The sequence below is a fragment of the Mirounga angustirostris genome, unplaced genomic scaffold (genome assembly GCF_029215605.1).
Source record: "Mirounga angustirostris isolate CCGP_5_RB_7025 unplaced genomic scaffold, mMirAng1.0.hap1 SCAF_17, whole genome shotgun sequence".
In the NCBI taxonomy this organism is placed as follows: domain Eukaryota; kingdom Metazoa; phylum Chordata; class Mammalia; order Carnivora; family Phocidae; genus Mirounga; species Mirounga angustirostris.
The window spans coordinates 22,432,951-22,451,076 of NW_026991725.1; the positions used below are offsets into that span (position 1 = coordinate 22,432,951).

The window sequence follows — 18,126 nt, forward strand, 5'->3', positions numbered from 1 at the left end:
TTCTATATATTTATTTATAGGGAGGGAAAGAGAGAGAGTGAATGAGTGGGGGGCAGAGGGAGAGGGAGAGAGAGAATTTTAATTAGGCTCCACGCTCAGGGTGGAGCCCGATGCCGGGCTTGATCTCACCACCCTGAGATCATGACTTGAGCCGAAATCAAGAGTTGGATGCTTAACCAACTGAGCCACCAGGGCACTCCGCCCATTTCATTTTTCAAACTTATTTTCCTTTCCCTATCTTTTGCCTTTTTTCATCTTCATTACCTCATGTTCACTGTGGAAAAATGTGTGCAGCAAACTCTAAAATTACATAAATCTCGGGGCGCCTGGGTGGCTCAGTTGGTTAAGCGACTGCCTTCGGCTCAGGTCATGATCCTGGAGTCCCAGGATCGAGTCCCGCACCGGGCTCCCTGCTCAGCAGGGAGTCTGCTTCTCCCTCTGACCCTCCCCCCTCTCATGTGCTCTCTCTCTCTCTCAAATAAATAAATAAAATCTTTAAAAAATAAATAAATAAAATTACATAAATCTCTGCTCTGCCACCCATAATTTGTAACTTCTTTAAGAGTTTCTCAATTAAGAAGGAGAAGGGAGCCAGTAGTGAACCCCTCCCCTAGACCTGCTGGGAACTTTGCCTGTTATCAGATTCTATCATTGTGGGTACTATTATTCTGGTTTTACAGGGTGAAACTGGGTGCGATCAATTGCCTTGTCCAAAGGCATATACCTGGATAAGTAGTATATTGGGGTTCATACAAGATCTTTTATTTTACGTTTAATGTTACTCGTCACTGTTCTTTCATTCAACTGTTAATTCACTTATGATCATGGACATGCTGTAGAGATTGAGAGGAAGGAGGGTAGGAAGAGGAGAAAAAATTAATTTATAAACCTAATCTAAATATACATTACAAATAAGGAGAAGTAAAATCTTCTCTCTGATATGAGTCTTAGCTTGGGGTTTTTGGATCCCTAGGGGTTCCTTGGACGGGTTTCTGGAAATGGGCAAACTCCTTGAAATTGCATATAAATTTTTGTATGTTCATTTTTCTGGGGGAGAAGATTTTTAATTTTCCAAAGATTCTCAAAGTTCAAGAATTGCTGCTAAGAAGAGTAACATACAGACCTATGGGAAGGAAAAGGCAGGTGGTATGTTATCATTTGTTTTTTCCCATTGGCCATGTTTTGGGTATGTTATGGTTTGGGTTAAACCTTCTCATCTGCTGTCAAATATTTTTGTTTTAGACTGTTTGTTTATACCTGCTGATTGAAGACTATTTCTGTTAAACTTTTTTTCCCAAGTATTAATTTTTTAAAAAGATTTTATTTATTTATTTGAGAGACAGAGCACGAGCAGGAGGAGGGGCTGAGGGAGAGGGAGCAGCAGACTCCCTGCTGACTCCCTGCTGAGCAGGGAGCCAGACTCAGGGCTTGATCCCAAGACTCTGGGATCATGACATGAGCCGAAGTCAGAAGCTTAACCGAGTGAGCCATCCAGGCGCCCCACAAGTGTTAATTTTTGAAGTGTAAAATATTTTCTGTTAATTAGAAAACAGTAACAGTCCTTTGTCTTTTGGTAGGTCTAATGTGTAAATTCTAGCATTTTCTGATATTGTTTACATGTCTGAAATATTTGTGATTTTTATTTCTGTAAATGTAAGAATGTAATGAGGGCCTTTCTCAGTTATTTTCATTTTCTGAATGAGTTTTTCATTCAAGTTCATGATGATCTCTTCATTTGACATATAGATAAGCCTCTCATCATAGCCACAGTGTGAAGAAAGATTCACAAGGCCTTTTAAGTCTCTAATTTTTCTTAATAAAGCTAATGAGCAGGATATCAGTTAATAACGATCAGGGTACTCACACAGGTAGCCATTTTGAAAACAGACTAGTGCATTAACTAGTTGCATTCCATAAAGCGACTTTGGTCAAGGCCAGACTGAGACTTCCCAAGATTATGTATCTTGTGGGTATGTTCTGACTGTTTAAGGGCATAGAATTTCATTTGAGCGTTCCTGTAGCCAGGACTTTGTCAGACTTTTAATGGAAAAGATAGCAGTAATACAAAATTCTTACTCTTCTTTTAAAAAGAACTCCTTTGTTTAAATTACATTCTCCTGTCTGTAGATGATGTCTGTGAATTGAATAATGGAAAGATGTTCTGAATATACCATGTGATTATCCAGGTCCTGCAGTGTAGCCTACTTAGTATTTGATTTCTTCTTTGGCCTTAGGGGGTTTAGGGGTGAAAGTTGAGGTTGCTTAAGCCACTGTGATGAGTAATGCATACTCGTTTTTATTGTCTTCTATGGAAATGTGGGGACTGTTGATGCTTGAAGGTAATTAGGTAGTACCTTAGGAGGAGCACCTCTTCTTTGTCCTCTTTCTCCTAGCTTCTCCTGCGTATCACTGAGGAAACACAATGGCAGTCTCATTTAAATGCACGTGTAAAAAAACTACAGTGGAATTTTATTTTTACAAAAGCTTTGTCTAAAACTGAAGGTGACAGGCATTTCTCAGTTCCATTTCTTACAGATAATAGATTAGATGGACTGCTTAAAAAATAATTGATGTATGAAATTGTATTAGGTGAGATTGCATTAAAATTAGTTGTATTTTTCAACTATATGAAATATAGGCATCTGAGAACATTTTACAATATTTATCTAAAATATGGCACAGTGATGTGTGTCATTTGAGGTTTTGCTTGTTGTAAAGTTGACTCCCACATGTTGTGTTGGTAGGGTTTCTCGTGCAACCCAGGTTGATTTTGTGCTCACCCTTGGAAATGAAGGACATTTATAGTATGCTACAGATCTTGTGACACAACTTTTTTCACTGTAAAGTTTGTATCTGTAACTTGCACTTTACACATCAAGTTTAAAGTCCACAGATTTATTTAGGTTTCATCCATTGAAAACCTAACAATTTTGTTGGAAGAAGATGAACTGAAACACACAAAGTGCGGATGAGTCACTCTGAAAACTGAAATGTCTCTGTGAATTTTTTTTTAAAGGTTTATTTTATTTTATTTTTTTAAAGATTTTATTTATTAGAGAGAGACACAGCGAGAGAGGGAACACAGCAGGGGGAGTGGGAGAGGGAGCAGCAGGCCTCCCGCCAAGCAGAGAGCCTGACGTGGGGCTTGATCCCAGGACCCTGGGATCATGACCTGAGCCAAAGGTGGACGCTTAATGACTAAGCCACCCAGGCGCCCAAAGATTTCTTATTTATTTATTTGAGAGCGAGAGCGAGCACAGCAGGGGCAGAGGCAGAGGGGATAAGCTGGCTCCTCGCTGATCACAGAGCCCGATGCAGGGCTCAATCCTAGGACCCCAAGATCATGAGCTGAGCCGAAGTCAGACGCTTAACTGACTGCGTCACCCAGGCACCCTCCATGTGAACTAATCCAACATTCAAGGCGTTGTGGAGGGAGGTGGGCATTCACTAGCTAAGGTTAAAACCTTAGACCCTTGAATACTAGTCTAGAATTTTATTTTTTACTTTGTGCCATTAGAGATATTTTTTTGTTCAAGGCCTAAATACATCTTTTGAAGTAATTGTTATCTACCATGTTAGCTCAATAGGAGATGGTTGGTAAACTGGGACAAGGAGTTGGAAAACAAGAATTCCAGTCCTTACTCCATCACTTAACAAGCAATGACGGGGAAAGTTATTAAACTGAGCCTCAGCTGTGAAATAGGAACAACAGTCCCAAGTCATTGTAGGGCAGCGATGCTTACAAACAAAACCCTGTGTGGTTTCATTCTTGTCCTGTTCATGTTGAGTTTCTTGCATGCAACTTGCCTGCTTCCCTTCTCCATCTCTCCGACTTCTGCTTGTCCTTCAAAACCAGCTCCAGTTTTGTCTCATCTCTGAAACTTCCTCTGCCGGGTCCACCACCTTTTACAGCAGTTAATCACCTCCATTTTCTGCGCTGTCTCTGTACCTTATATGTAGAGATGAGTGTGTTCATTCAAGAAACACAACAGTGCTCTGTAAGCATCTATACTTAACTCCTTCAATCCCGGTAACACACCTTGAGGTAGACACAATTATTATCCCCATTTTACAGATGCAGAAAATGAGACGTAGAGAGGTTAAATAATTCTCCCAAGGCCACCTAGCCCTAGTATGTGTCAGAGCCAGCTTTCCAGTGCAGGTGGTCAGGCTTCGGTGTGGGCTCTTCACCCCTGGGCTGTGCTGTCTTCCGTAGTTGTCCTTATTACGTTGTACTGCGATTACTGGTTTTCGTGTCTGCCTCCCTAGTTAGACCTTTGAACACTTTGATGGCTCCAGCTTCTACAATGCCAAATACATGTTTAACAGATGTATGATAAATGTGCTCTGTGCAAACTGAAAAACAGCATATAAACGCAGGTTATTATCACCACTACCATATACACTTGGTCAGTCAGAGAGTACAATTCCCTGAGCTTTCAGCTGTGCAGTTTGTTTTCTTGGCCCCCACATTTCAAGGTGGCTGAGGGATAGATTGGTAAAATTTCAGGGTTGACAGTACCAAAGCTCGTGTTAAAAATAAACTATTGTTATTGGTCCCATCATTAAGCCTGTTTGGTCACATATTCTTTGCCATAATAATATAGCTTGTTTTATATAAAAGAACAAGATCAGAGAGGTCTGAATGATCCTTACTGTACTTGTTAAAATTACGTAGCAGTTTGGGATCTTAAGTAGTCCGATTTCCATTGTCAGTATCTTGAAGGTTGTTTTACTCTTAGAGGTTCTTTTTAAGAAAAAGACAAGGACACAGTAAGATTTCATTCATTTCAGACAAGTAGAACCTACTGTATTAAGAAAAAAATTAGGGGTGCCTGGGTGGCTCAGTTGGTTAAGCATCTGCCTTCGGCTCAGATCATGATCCCAGGGTCCTGGGATCAAGCCCCACATTGGGCTCTCTGCTCAGCAGGGAGTCTGCTTCTCCCTCTCCCCCTGCTTGTGCTCTCTCTCTCTTTCTATCTCTCTCAAATAAATAAATAAAATCTTAAAAAAAAATTAGGAGCACCTGGGTGGCTCAGTTGGTTAAGTGGTCAGCTATTGATTTCAGCTCAGGTCATGATCTCAGGGTCCTGGGATCCAGCCCTGGGTCGGGCTCTGCACTCTACATGGAGTCTGCTTGAGGATTTTCTCTCTCTCCCTTTCCCTCTGCCCCTTTCCCCCACTCACACACACTCTCTCTTTCTCTCTCTCAAATAAATAAATGTTAAAAAAATTTAAGCTTTTAGTGTGGACACGAGTTTTAAACTCAACTTAATTACTGGGTAGGGAAATGAAATAATTATTTCATAAGGAACACATTCTTGTAAAAAAGTTTTTTAAATTATTCAGATATTTAAATTTTTGTCAGTACTGATAGATTATTTAGTATAAAATGGTTTGTGCTTTTATTTTATCCTAATTCCCAGTACCATCTTTCCTACTTCAATTTTTTTACTTATTTTTATTTTATTTTATCTTAATTGTGTTTGTTTTATTACATATAATATACATATATATATATATATGCCCTTCAATCTTTTCTGAAATAAATACACTGTCCTTAGCGACTTTTCCTGATTTCTCCCAACTAGATGTGATTTTTCTCTTCTAAACTTTCAGATTTCTACCTTTTTTTTTTTACTCAAATGAATAGTAGTTGTTAAATAGTTATGTGACTGTCCAAAGGCTTTGAGATTAGTTGTTACTTGGCAAATGTGTCACTAACATACTTTCCTAATAAGAAAGAAGTGAGTAGCCTTCCGCAAAAGCCATAAGCTTTGAGTAAAGTATCAGACCATTATTATCACAGACCCGACTGTCATCCTGCGCATTCTTCCTAGTGGATCTTTTTGGGGGGACGAATTTTGCTGATATGCACTTCTCTTTCCCTCCTTGCTCCTTTCCATTTCTTGATAGTTTTACTTCTGGCCTGATCCTCATGGATAGTTGTACGCTTTAGAAACTTCTGCACTCAGCAGGACCACGGTCTGGCAGTGCACGGGTAGTTCGAGCTTTGGAAATGGGCTGATGGAAGTGGTTCTGCAGGTGGGATAAGCATAGGTGGCAGAGTGATACGCTTTACAGAGTTGCCCTTTCAACTTGAAAAGACTTGCCCCAAATAGAATCTTTTTAACATAGGAGGAGGATGTATAGGTACATATTTTAATAGAAAGAAAACTGCTGGATTTTTCAAAAATTAACTGTTAAAACGTTTTGGGGAACAAAGTTATTTTTCTTTTAAGACTTAATGTAAGTAAACATTTTTGAAGACTGTGTAAACTTATTTTGCAGTCCACTTGGGAAAAAAATGGCATGAGAAAGAAGCGCATTCTGGAAGTTGTACTTTACTTCTATAATATGCTATTATATTTTCTAATTTTTTTTTTAAGATTTATTTATTGGGCGCCTGGGTGGCTCAGTTGGTTAAGCGACTGCCTTCGGCTCAGGTCATGATCCTGGAGTCCCGGGATCGAGTCCCGCATCGGGCTCCCTGCTCAGCGGGGGGTCTGCTTCCCCCCCCCCCCGCCCTCTTCCCTCTCGTGCTCTCTGTCTCTCATTCTCTCTCTCTCGCAAATAAATAAATAAAATCTTAAAAAAAAAGATTTATTTATTTATTTTAAAGATTTTATTTATTAATTTGAGAGAGAGAGAGCATGAGCAGAGGGAGGGGCAGAGGGAGAGGGAGGGAGAAGCAGACTCCCTGCTCAGCAAGGAGCCCGATGCCGTGCTCAACCCCAGGACCCTGGGATCATGACCTGAGCTGAAGTCAGAAGCTTAACCAACTGAGACACCCAGGCGCCCCTAATTTTTTTCTTAAGATTGTATTTTCTTCCCAGTAGCTGGTCAAGCACGTAGAGTGCCAGGACTGGTTGCTTCTCAATTTGTATATCCTTTAACAAACATATCACATTTTTTCCTAAGTTGTGTGATGTTAATTATAGCAAGACACTAAGGAATGACCCACTTTAGTTTGGAATTTATTTTAAGAAGCAGGAGAAAATGATCTCTAAGAACTTGTTTTAATACCAAAGAGAGATGAATTTAAACAGCTTTAAATATCAATGAGGGTTATTTCTTATTTGCTGCTTCTGTCTGCTTTCAGGTTCTTAGAGCTCCGTGTATTCACCTCGGGAGTATTCTAAAAAATGAAGTTAGGATGATTTGTAATAAGTAAGTTAGAACTGAGGATACACATTAAGAGTTGGATAATGAAACATGGAATGTTCTAATTTCCCTAATGTGCTTTTGGTTTTGTAAAGGTTACTCAATTGTGCTCTTAGGAGATAGTTTAAATCTTCTGGAAGGAGAATAAAGGAAGATGATCGTCAAAACTGAGATAAGGGAAAAGGTGCCAAAATCGAATGAAGAAAGTAATATGTGGGCAGAAAGCCTATGTGTGTTTCAGTGAACAGACTACATCTTCTGTTGTGACCGTGTGGTTTATTGATGTTTTTGTGAGTTTCCCTTATTGTAATAATGGGGAGATACCAGTCTCAGGTTTATATGGCAATACATATATGTGTGCGTCATTTAAAATAGAATAAAGCGCTCTAACTGTAATTTTTTAAAAGAAAGAAGAGTCTTATTTTCTAACTTCCCCTGTGAATGCAGCCCTTTTCACTTAGTAATTTTTTCTGTGCTGTCTAGCTGAGGACTGAGATAGCTGATACATGTACATACTCATAGAGAACTACATTAGCTAGGTGATGCTGCTGTAACAAATCACTCCCCAGTCTCAGTGGCTTAAATCAGTGAAGGCTTTCTTTCTCCCTGCATGGCCATGATCAATCAGCAGGGAAGCTCTGTTCCTGTCACTCAGTGATGCAGGTTGATGGAGCAACTGTCTTCTTGTACATTACTGGTCACCATGCCGGAGACGAGAAAGAGGCCTGGAGGGTCTCTCGTTAGCAATGAAATGCAATAGCTCTGCAGTGATGCACGTCTCTTATTTCACAACATGATGGCCAGAACTAGTCAGGTAGTCCTGCACGACGACAGTGGGGACGGCCAGTTCGGCTTGCCTTCGCAGGAGAGACAGCCGAAAACACTTGATAAACAGCGCCATCCTCCCTCCCTCCGCAAGGTAGGGAACCCCAAGGTCCTCTCCAGTCATGGCATCAAAGTCCAGGATCTCTTGAGTGATGCAAGGGTATGATGACTGGTGGTGCGTCGGTGAGGAGATGATGCACGGTAGTCTCCATGTTGGATCCAGAGGTTGCTTTTCTCGGTCCAGAGACTTCTGAAAGAAACGGACACATGATCACTGCCCCAACATACAAAATGCAATCAGGACTATCAGCAACAAATAAAAATACTCCCATTTGAAAGGGGGAAGAATAGGAGATATGTAGCAAATTCTGAACTCTGAGCAGTCATTGAGAGGGCCTCCTCAGGGTTGGGGAATGTTCTCGAATAGACCCTAATTTGGCTTGTTAGGAGTAGCTCACTTGTCTGTTTTCTTTCCTTCTTTTGTTGCTTGCTTTCCCCTTTTCTTCTTTTGCTGTTATCTTCTTTGGTTGTATGTGAAATGGACAATGAAGAATATTCCCCCTTAGGGGAATGGACAGCTTTCTAATCTAACTACTTCCTGCCATAGATGCTTGAGAACCCAGAGACCACTTTAAGTCTTGAACAGTCACCGTCTCTTTTAACCCAGTCTGGAGGTTCTTTTGGCAGTATAACTCTCGAAAATTTAATTGGCTTTTTATTTATTAGTTTCCAGTCAGCTCCATGGGCCTTAGCCCCAGCCACAGTTCTTTCCTAATCATACTTAAATTTGCTACATAGCTGTCTGTCTTAATGGGCCCATACTTCTTCCTTGACTTGATTTTGAGTACAAGGTATTCCTGCTATAATGCCATATAGGCCTTCCTGGATTCTGCAAAGTCATACATTAAAATAAATGGGGCGGGCGCCTGGGTGGCTCAGTTGGTTAAGCGACTGCCTTCGGCTCAGGTCATGATCCTGGAGGCCCTGGATCGAGTCCCGCATCGGGCTCCCTGCTCGGCAGGGAGTCTGCTTCTCCCTCTGACCCTCCTCCCTCTCATGCTCTCTGTCTCAAATAAATAAATAAAATCTTTAAAAATAAATAAATAAATAAATAAATAAAATAAAATAAATGGGGCTTATGGAAAAAATCAGATTGGGGCAGGGCACTCAAAATCTGTGAAACATTGTAACCAGTACACTAGTAAAAACAACAATAATTATAATAAATGTATTACAATAAATAAATATATATTATAAATATACTAAATCTCCATTGGCATACGCACCCAGCATCAGTCAGTTGAACCTTTCCAGGCTTAATCCCCTGGGTGGTGGTTTCCTCCTCTGAGATTGGGGTCTTGAAGACATTCGCTTACAATAGGGACCATTTTCATTATAATTAAAAATTTGACGTATGAGATGTGTAGGCTTTGGTGATCAAAAACTTTTTTTTAATTTTTTTAAAGATTTATTTATTTATTTATTTATTTATTTATTTATTTGACAGAGAGAGAGCACAAGCAGGGGGAGCGGCAGGCAGAAGGAGAAGCAGGCTCCCCACTGAGCAGGGAGCCCGATGCGGGGCTTGATCCCAGGGCCCTGGGACCATGACCTGAGCCAAAGGCAGACGCTTAACCATCTGAGCCACCCAGAGGCCCCATCGAAAACTTCTTTAAATACAGGAGGGGAAACATATGCCCTCAACCTCACCACATGTAAAGTGGAAAGCTTAGTGGTTCACGAAGCAGGTGAACCAACCACTACTTGCATTAAAGGAAGGTACAGAAGTAGGATGTTCAGCTTTTTTCTTAAGGTCTTCGTGTATTGCTCAGGCTATCTTGTTCATTGTGAGAAAGCCTTCTCTTGATCCTTTTAAACATTAACTTGCAGGGGAAAATCTCATATTAACCAACAGGACTTTGGTGTTCACGGACATCTTTCCCCATTTACTAATAACATTTGAACTAATTCACATTAGAGAAATAGGCTTTGTAGCAAAATACGCTAAGAAACTGCTTTGGTGAGAGGACCTCCCGGTGTCTCTTTTAGAAAAGCTGTTTTCCTGGGCACCGCCTTAATCCATCAGGAGGTTTTATCAGGGTTGTAGAGGCACATCTTTGGCTTGATCCTGCCTCAAGACTGAATTCTAGTTACCATTTGTAGCTCAAGACCTTCTCTGTTTTTATTAAGCATCTGCTTCTTCCAACCTTACAAATCGCTGACTTTCTGAACTCCTTTAATCCTGATTATAAACCAGTCAGTTATTTTCTGAATTCATCCTTTTCATGTAATTATTTGTCACATCCGGCCAACAGCAACCAACACACTGTTTTCCCAGTCCATTTTCCTGTTAGAGCTGTGAGTTCTCTATCTTCTGAGATAAATAGGTGATAGTCTCACCGAGAATGTCACCACTGCTGTCCTGTTAGCCTCCTGTACCCGTTTCCTTGCTCGTTTTCACCAGCTCCTAAGCCTTTGCCATATATTTGAGTTTTCTGGATGAGGCAGCACCCACTTCTGGATTCCATCTGTATCAGCTAGGAGAGGCCAGGTTATGCATGATGCTACAGTACTAACCAACACAAGGTCTCAGAGGTTTTAAAAACACACTCTGTGTAAAATTAAATGAAAAAGAGAAAATCCACTGCACCGTGCGTAGCCTGTAAATCATTTTCGTCACTCCAGGATCCGGGTGGATAGCAGTGACAGCAGTTGTCATCTTGAAGATTGGTGGCCCCTGTGGCAGAGGGAAAAGAGATCTAGAGGGTCTCATGGGTTAGAAAATATCCTGTCCTTCTGCACGCCACTTCTACTCAGGAGGTGCTACCTTCCCGCAGTAGTCACATGGCCCCACCCAACGGCAGGGGAGGGGGCGGGGTCAGGGTCAGGGTCAGGGTCAGGACCTGCAGTCCGGCCTCGAGCCCAGAAGGCTGAGAGCCCAGAGGTCTTTGGGAAGAACACATTCATTATGACCACACAGGATTTCCCCTCAATTATTTTTCTCTGTCTTCCTGCTTTTTGTTTAATTCCTAGCTTTTGCTGGTTAATTGAATTTTACTATCTCTCCTCCCTTGCTTAATTTGAGATAATTATGTGAGTAAGTTTAATGGTATTTGTAGTAGTTTAGATTAGTTCCATGGGTCAGAAGTTTTGGCACATGCAAAATAAGGCTAAGTAGAATTAAAAGCCACTGAGATCTTCCTACTTAAAATATGAGGTGTGAAATTTTGATATGTGCAAAGTATGTGGTTATAGGGACAACCAAGTTTAAGTTATTTTGGAGTGTCATTTACCAGAATAGAAATAGACCATGAGCCGTGGAGTCAGGCAGGCCTGGGTCAAGCACTGCTTCCGTCATTTAAGAGATATGTAATCTTAGACAAATTATTTAGCCTCTTAGAGGCATAATTTCCTCATTTATAAATACAAACAAGTACAAATACATTTACAGATGTCAAGTAAAACATGGCGACATTTATCACCAAGACTTTCTGAAATTCCACTGAAATGAAAGTAAAATCACTTTTTAATTTTTTAATTTTTAATTTTTTTTAAAGATTTTGTTTATTTGTCAGAGAGAGCACAAGCAGGGGGAGCGGCAGGCAGAGGGAGAAGCAGACTCCCTGCTGAGCAGGGAGCCTGATGCAGGGCTCGATCCCAGGACCCCGGGATCATGACCTGAGCCGAAGGCAGATGCTTAACCTACTGAGCCACCCAGGCGTCCCTATTTTTAATTTTTTTTTAAATTTTTTATTTATTTTTTGTAAGCGGTGGGGGGGCAGGTAGTGGGGGGGAGGGCAGGAGGGGGAGAGAGAGAGAGAATCCCAAGCAGGCTCCACGCAAAGCATGGAGCCCGACACAGGGCTCGATCTCATGACCTGAGCCAAAATCAAGAATTGGACACTCAGGGCGCCTGGGTGGCTCAGTTGGTTAAGCGACTGCCTTTGGCTCAGGTCATGATCCTGGAGTCCCAGAATCGAGTCCCACATCGGGCTCCCTGCTCAGCAGGGAGTTTGCTTCTCCCTCTGACCCTCCTCCCTCTCGTGCTCTCTCACATTCTCTCTCGCAAAAAAAAAAAAAAAAAAAAGAATTGGACACTCAACCGACTGAGCCACACAGGCATCCCCAAATCACTTTTTTTTTTTTTTTTTTGAGAGAGAATGAGAGACAGAGAGCATGAGAGGGTGGAGGGTCAGAGGGAGGAGCAGACTCCCTGCCGAGCAGGGAGCCCGATGCGGGACTCGATCCCGGGACTCCAGGATCATGACCTGAGCCGAAGGCAGTCGCTTAACCAACTGAGCCACCCAGGCGTCCCCCCAAATCACTTTTTTTAAAAGAACAAATCCATAAGGACAGAGAAAACAGAAGATAGTAACAGAGGAATGACAGAGTAGTTGTGGACCACATAGTAGAGTCATCATAATGTAAGAATAAATACTGATTTAAGAAAAAGCTATGATAGAACTCTGTTGGGAGGCTGGAGGGAGGATTGTGAGCAATAAGGTAAGAAAAACTATAGTGGGAGACAAGTAGTAACATCTTAAAATGAAAAAAATCAAGAAATAGAAATATAATCATGTTTAGAAATATGGAAGGAGGGGCGCCTGGGTGGCTCAGTCGGTTAAGCGTCTGCCTTCGGCTCAGGTCATGATCCCAGGGTCCTGGGATCGAGCCCTGCATCGGGCTCCCTGCTCAGCGGGGAGCCTGCTTCTCCCTCTCCCTCTGCCTGCCACTCCCCCTGCTTGTGCTCTCTTTCTCTCTCTCTGCCAAATAAATAAATAAAAATCTTAAAAAAAAAAAATATGGAAGGAAATGCTGGGGAGGAGGAGCTAATGTAGTTGAACATTTTTGTTTCCAGGCTACGGGATCAGATAGGATGGAGTCAGCAGAGGGCTATTCTTTTTGTTAGAAACCTTGCCGTGTATGTGACTTGGACAAACGATGTGTGCTTTTCTTTTTTTAGTGATCACTTCGATAAAAAATCAAAAATGAGTTTAAAAACCACCCCCAGAGTCTTGTGGTGGCTGTTAAATAGGAATAAGGAGAAGCACCTTTGCCTGCTGGTGCACATGGCAGGCCCTCAGCGAATGCTAGTTTCCTTCCGTCAGCTAGACGGGGTATGTGCTTGCAGTGACAGTCGTATGACTCAGGGATGAGGTGGGTGGTTAAACAGCAATGTGAGCTGTGTCACAAAGCAATTTAGGCGCCCTTCTCTCTCTCTCTCTTTTTTTTTAATGGGTGGTTTCATTTTTCTTGGAACCATATCAACCTGATGGTTACTGTTTCTTAGAATTTATTGGACTTCTGTGCAACTGACACATGAAAAATTCCCCGGCTCTCGAGTGGATTTAGTGAGCTGCGCATGGAACAAACTTAAAAATACTTAGCAACTTTGAAATTACTCTGATGAATCTGAAACCAGTAATATCTATAATAATATCCCTACCGAGATTATACATTATTTAAGGCCACGGACATTTTCTGTCTCTTCTGTCTCTTCTTACGTCAACTAGCTGTTTTATTTCCCTGGTCCACAGTGCCTAGCTCACAGCCAGCTTTGTTCTTTGAGCCCTAACTGTGGTGGATGGTAGTGACTGATGTTGAAAACAAAGCCAGCCAAGCAGAAAGCTCTTGTGTGTTTCACCTAGGACACCTGTTTATATGACAAGACTATGAACTCCCTGTGGACAGAGACCATATATTCTGTCATATCAGCGTGTCCTGTAGCATCTAGCACAATGAATGCCATGCAATAGTACATATTCATTTTGTCATCAGATACGTACTGAACACCTAAGTGCTTGGCACTGTGCTAACCTGTAAAGATCCTCAGGGCACTGGACAGGTAGATTCCTGCTGCTATCTCAGAATGTACATTCTAACAAAATTGTGTTGAATTTAGTAAACCAGTAGCCCAGTGAAATAATGGCCCACACCGAACCATTTAAGCAGCATAAAGAATTGCCTCTGTAAAGAGCTGAATCATTTTCAGCTGTGTTGTATGATGTATGTGCATGCTGTGAGAAGGAAATCATGGTATCTGACCTTTTTTTCCTCTTTGCTTTTCTTTGTAGATAAGATGCTCCAAGTCAATTGCAGCTCCCTTCAGAAGAAAAGTCACTAGCGCTCTGCTCTTGCCATAATACCAAACCTTCTGACTTACGCTTCGGTGCTGCCACACTGGAAGAATTGCACACAGGTTCCAGGAATACCTTTTTTTTTTTTTTTTTGAGTGATTCTTTGTGGATGGAAAAAGATTTGAGTCTTAATAATTACCCTGTTTTAAAGCTATTTCTCTACAGTCTGATCTGCGTTCTGCATCGGGCCGCTCCCCCATGAGCCACGCAGCCAGCTCTCGCCAGGAGCGGGTGGAAAGCTGCGCTGTGCATGCAGCAGGGATGGCCCAAGAAGATAGCCGTCGGGCTCCAGTGCCATCTGCCTTTTATCATGGTGCCAACCAAGAACTTGACCTGTCCACCAAAGTGTACAAAAGGGAATCGGGAAGTCCTTATTCTGTGTTAGTGGACCCCAAGATGAGCAAGCCCCATCTCCACGAAGCCGAGGAACAGCCGTATTTCAGGGAGCCAAGGGCAGTGTCTGACGTGCATGCTGTTAAGGAAGACCGGGAGAATTCTGATGACACGGAGGAGGAGGAGGAGGAGGAGGTTTCTTACAAAAGGGAGCAGATCATAGTGGAGGTAAACCTTAATAACCAAACGTTAAATGTATCTAAAGGGGAAAAGGGTGTCTCTTCTCAGTCCAAAGAGACTCCTGTTCTTAAGACAAGCAGCGAGGAGGAGGAGGAGGAGAGTGAGGAAGAGGCCACCGATGACAGCAATGACTATGGAGAGAACAGAAGGCAGAAGAAGAAGGAGAAGACAGCGGAGAAGGCCAGCGTCACACACAGGAGAACCAGGAGAGCCAGCTCCGTGGCCACGGCCACCACTTCCCCAACTCCCAGGACAACAAGAGGGCGTAGGAAGAGCGTAGAGCCGCCTAAGCGTAAGAAGCGGGCTGCCAAGGAGCCCAAAGCGCCGGTCCAGAAAGCTAAGTGTGAAGAGAAAGAGACTCTGACCTGTGAGAAGTGCCCCAGGGTGTTTAATACTCGCTGGTACCTGGAGAAGCACATGAACGTTACTCACAGGCGCATGCAGATTTGTGATAAGTGTGGCAAGAAGTTTGTCCTGGAAAGTGAGCTGTCCCTTCACCAGCAAACAGACTGTGAAAAAAATATCCAGGTAGGTTTCACCACCGAGAGGGCACACTTTCCAGGATAGCACCTGGCTGTTCAGACTCACCTGGTATCTGCCCAAGAGAATAAATACAGTAGAGGCTGAAGGGACAGTTTTCACCGATGTATCTTTTTAAAAGCTCCTGCTTTGGTCTTTTCAAAACCCGGGCTTAACCTTTTCTTTCAAAAGCATTACACTTACCTGACGCTGGACTAGTGGGAACGCAGGTACACTGACTGGAAGGGGTAATCTGTTGTAGGTGACTGATTGCCCAGGAGGTAAAGTCAACACCGACTTTGCACTGAGATTCACTGTTGTGAGACGTGTAACATATAATTCATTCTGGCATCTTCTCTGTCAAGGTGGGAGATACTGAGTGAAGGTCAGGAATAGAGAGAGGTCCCCTTCTAGGTTTGGAAGGATGCCAGATTCTAGTGCAGCTGATGGGGACAAAAACCATAATGCCTCAGACCGGTGAAAATGGAAGATCTCCAGGAGTGAGTTTGCTTTTACCAGTGGAGAGATGACAACATTAAATTTATCAAGAGGCTGAGCCCATGGGAATATGCAGACTTTAAACAGAGGCTGAGCTGGTTGAAAATGTTGCCCACCTGGTGGTGGGGTTACGTAATGCTACATTATTAAGGTAACAGAATGTGGTTTTCAAACCAGGCTGATGTCTTGAAAGGACTATATTGTGACAGGTTAAGAGGTGTGCTAATTATATTATGTCAAGTGAATTATATTATGTTGAGCTGTATTGGTTTGTACCTGTGAATGCATATTAATGAATATTCATAAAAGGTAAGTCTATCACTGTCTCCATCAGATATGTAAAATACAAATGTGTCGTGCCATATTTAAGTCAAACTTCTTTTGAAAAATGCAACTGTTTTGTTTTGGTTTGTTTCTTGGAGTGCGCTTGATCTGAAGTGCTTCTTTTTCACTTCACCTCTCGCTTTTAATCAACAACTGAGATCATTGCTTTACTTTAAAGAGATTTTTTAAATATAAACTATGTTTGCCAAAAATTCATTGCTTTTTGGTTCATCAGTTGTGACTTGGTCTCTTACACGCTTGGTAATAAAAGAAGGCTGAGTCGTGGCGCCCAGACCCTCCGGTAACTACCACTGGCCTTGCTTGGTTATGAGTTGGTTGTGACAGTTCAGGCCGAGGGGAGTGTGATGCGTTGCTGCACCCTAGGGGTCAGACGTGGGTTCTCTGATGACTCATTGCTGAAAGGTATATCTGTTGATGTCCATAAAGTTGTGGGGTTTTTTGTTTGTTTGGGGTTTTTTTACTTAAATTTGCTTTATTAAGTTACAGAAAGAAAACATTTAATACATCCTCATTCTGTGACTTTCCTCACTGTTGCTCACCATAAGGCACTTCAGCTTGCATTCAGGTTTTGTGGATTCTGCCGAAAGAGCTCTCTTTACATTCCTGAAGAATACTGCTTTGTTCATACATATAAATCCTCATGATCCTGGCGGCCTAGTAACGAGTAAAAATTGAAACCCTGCCCTGCACAGTGGCTTGTAGGGGTAGGTCTGTCCTTCTCTCTAGTGGGTCCAACCAGAGGCTTATTTATTTTTTTCACCCTTCTCAGAGTCCTTGTTTCCTGAAGTGACTGTAATGTTCAGAGATTTTTATTTCCAGTGAATAGCTAACTTGTTCCCTTAAATGTCTCCGAGTCGGTGGTTACCCAGAACTTTCTAGTATTGTTTTGCTTTAACCAGAAGCACTTTATTCTGATACACTTTAGGCCTGATATTCCAGACTATTACTGATTCATAATACAAGGAACTAGGCACTGTTGCGTGTGTTTCCTGTAGACCTGTGTACCAGAGATCTGGGGCTGGCTACCAGGGAAAGGGAAGATGATACTGGTGGCTTAGAAGGGACATGTCCCATAGAGTAAATTAGATACGGGAAAATATAATAAAATCTCAATAATTTGTGTTAATGAAAGCTTCAGATGCCTTCTTTAAGGTACAGAAACATTGTTATACTTCCACAGATCTATAACTGTTAATATGTGTTTTATCTCATTTTTATTTATGCTCATTTAAAATTAGTTTGTATTCCCTGGTAAATGCCTGTTAACTGCTTAGTGACCTATGTGTAGGAGGCAGCTGCTCTTGGTAATCCATTTATTTTTCAAAACTTGGTTCTTCTCCATTGGTACTATACTGATTAAAAGCAGTCAAGTCTTTTCAATTAGCGGAACTTTCCATGTCTCTTTGTCTTACTTTTTGCCATTGTTTTCGTACTCCCAGAGCATCTCTAAAAGATGCATCTTGAAAAATAGAACATACAGATGTTGGTGTTGGCATCTGGACTCCTCGGAGGCCTGGCATTTGTTTGTTTGGATTCTGGCCTTGTGCCATGAATCTCTAGCATGCCCGTTTCATCAGCCAGTAGGCAGCTACGGCTTTCTGCAAGCCCCTGTAAATAAAGATTATTTCTATTTATCCTGCTCAGTGTGTTTCCTGTAACAAATCATTCAAGAAACTCTGGTCCCTTCATGAGCACATCAAGATCGTCCATGGATATGCAGAAAAGAAGTTTTCCTGTGAAATTTGTGAGAAGAAATTCTATACCATGGCTCATGTGCGGAAACACATGGTTGGTAAGTTTCTTCTGCTTTTTCTCTCATGCCTATGCTTTGTCCTTGTTCTTTGGTGTGTTTTACGCTTCAGATGGGGCAGGATCCGAGGAAGGGCCTTCCTTTAATCCATTCTGACTTGTCGAAACTAACTGCAGCATGTCCTCAGCAAGCATCACCGACTGGCCCGGGACAGGTTCCCTTCCAACCTTGTGATTTCTGTTTCTCTTCAGAACGTTGCTCTTAAGACCTCACAAATTAAAGTGTAGAAAGTCCAGACGGCATGAGTTCCGCGCA

General features: G+C 42.1%; 1 protein-coding gene across 3 annotated transcripts in view; it reads left to right on the forward strand.

Annotated features, from left to right (window-relative positions):
• ZNF652 (zinc finger protein 652) overlaps positions 1-18,126 on the forward strand; it is a 59,510-nt gene that overhangs the window by 27,048 nt on the left and 14,336 nt on the right. For 2 of the 3 annotated variants that reach the window (XM_064583370.1, XM_064583369.1), the window contains exons 2-3: positions 14,064-15,227; positions 17,706-17,853. In XM_064583370.1, the coding sequence (XP_064439440.1) occupies positions 14,325-15,227; positions 17,706-17,853 (1,051 nt within the window). In that variant the 5' untranslated portion in view covers positions 14,064-14,324. The remainder of the gene's footprint in view (positions 1-14,063; positions 15,228-17,705; positions 17,854-18,126) is intronic. The other variant, XM_064583371.1, reaches the window with a different exon arrangement.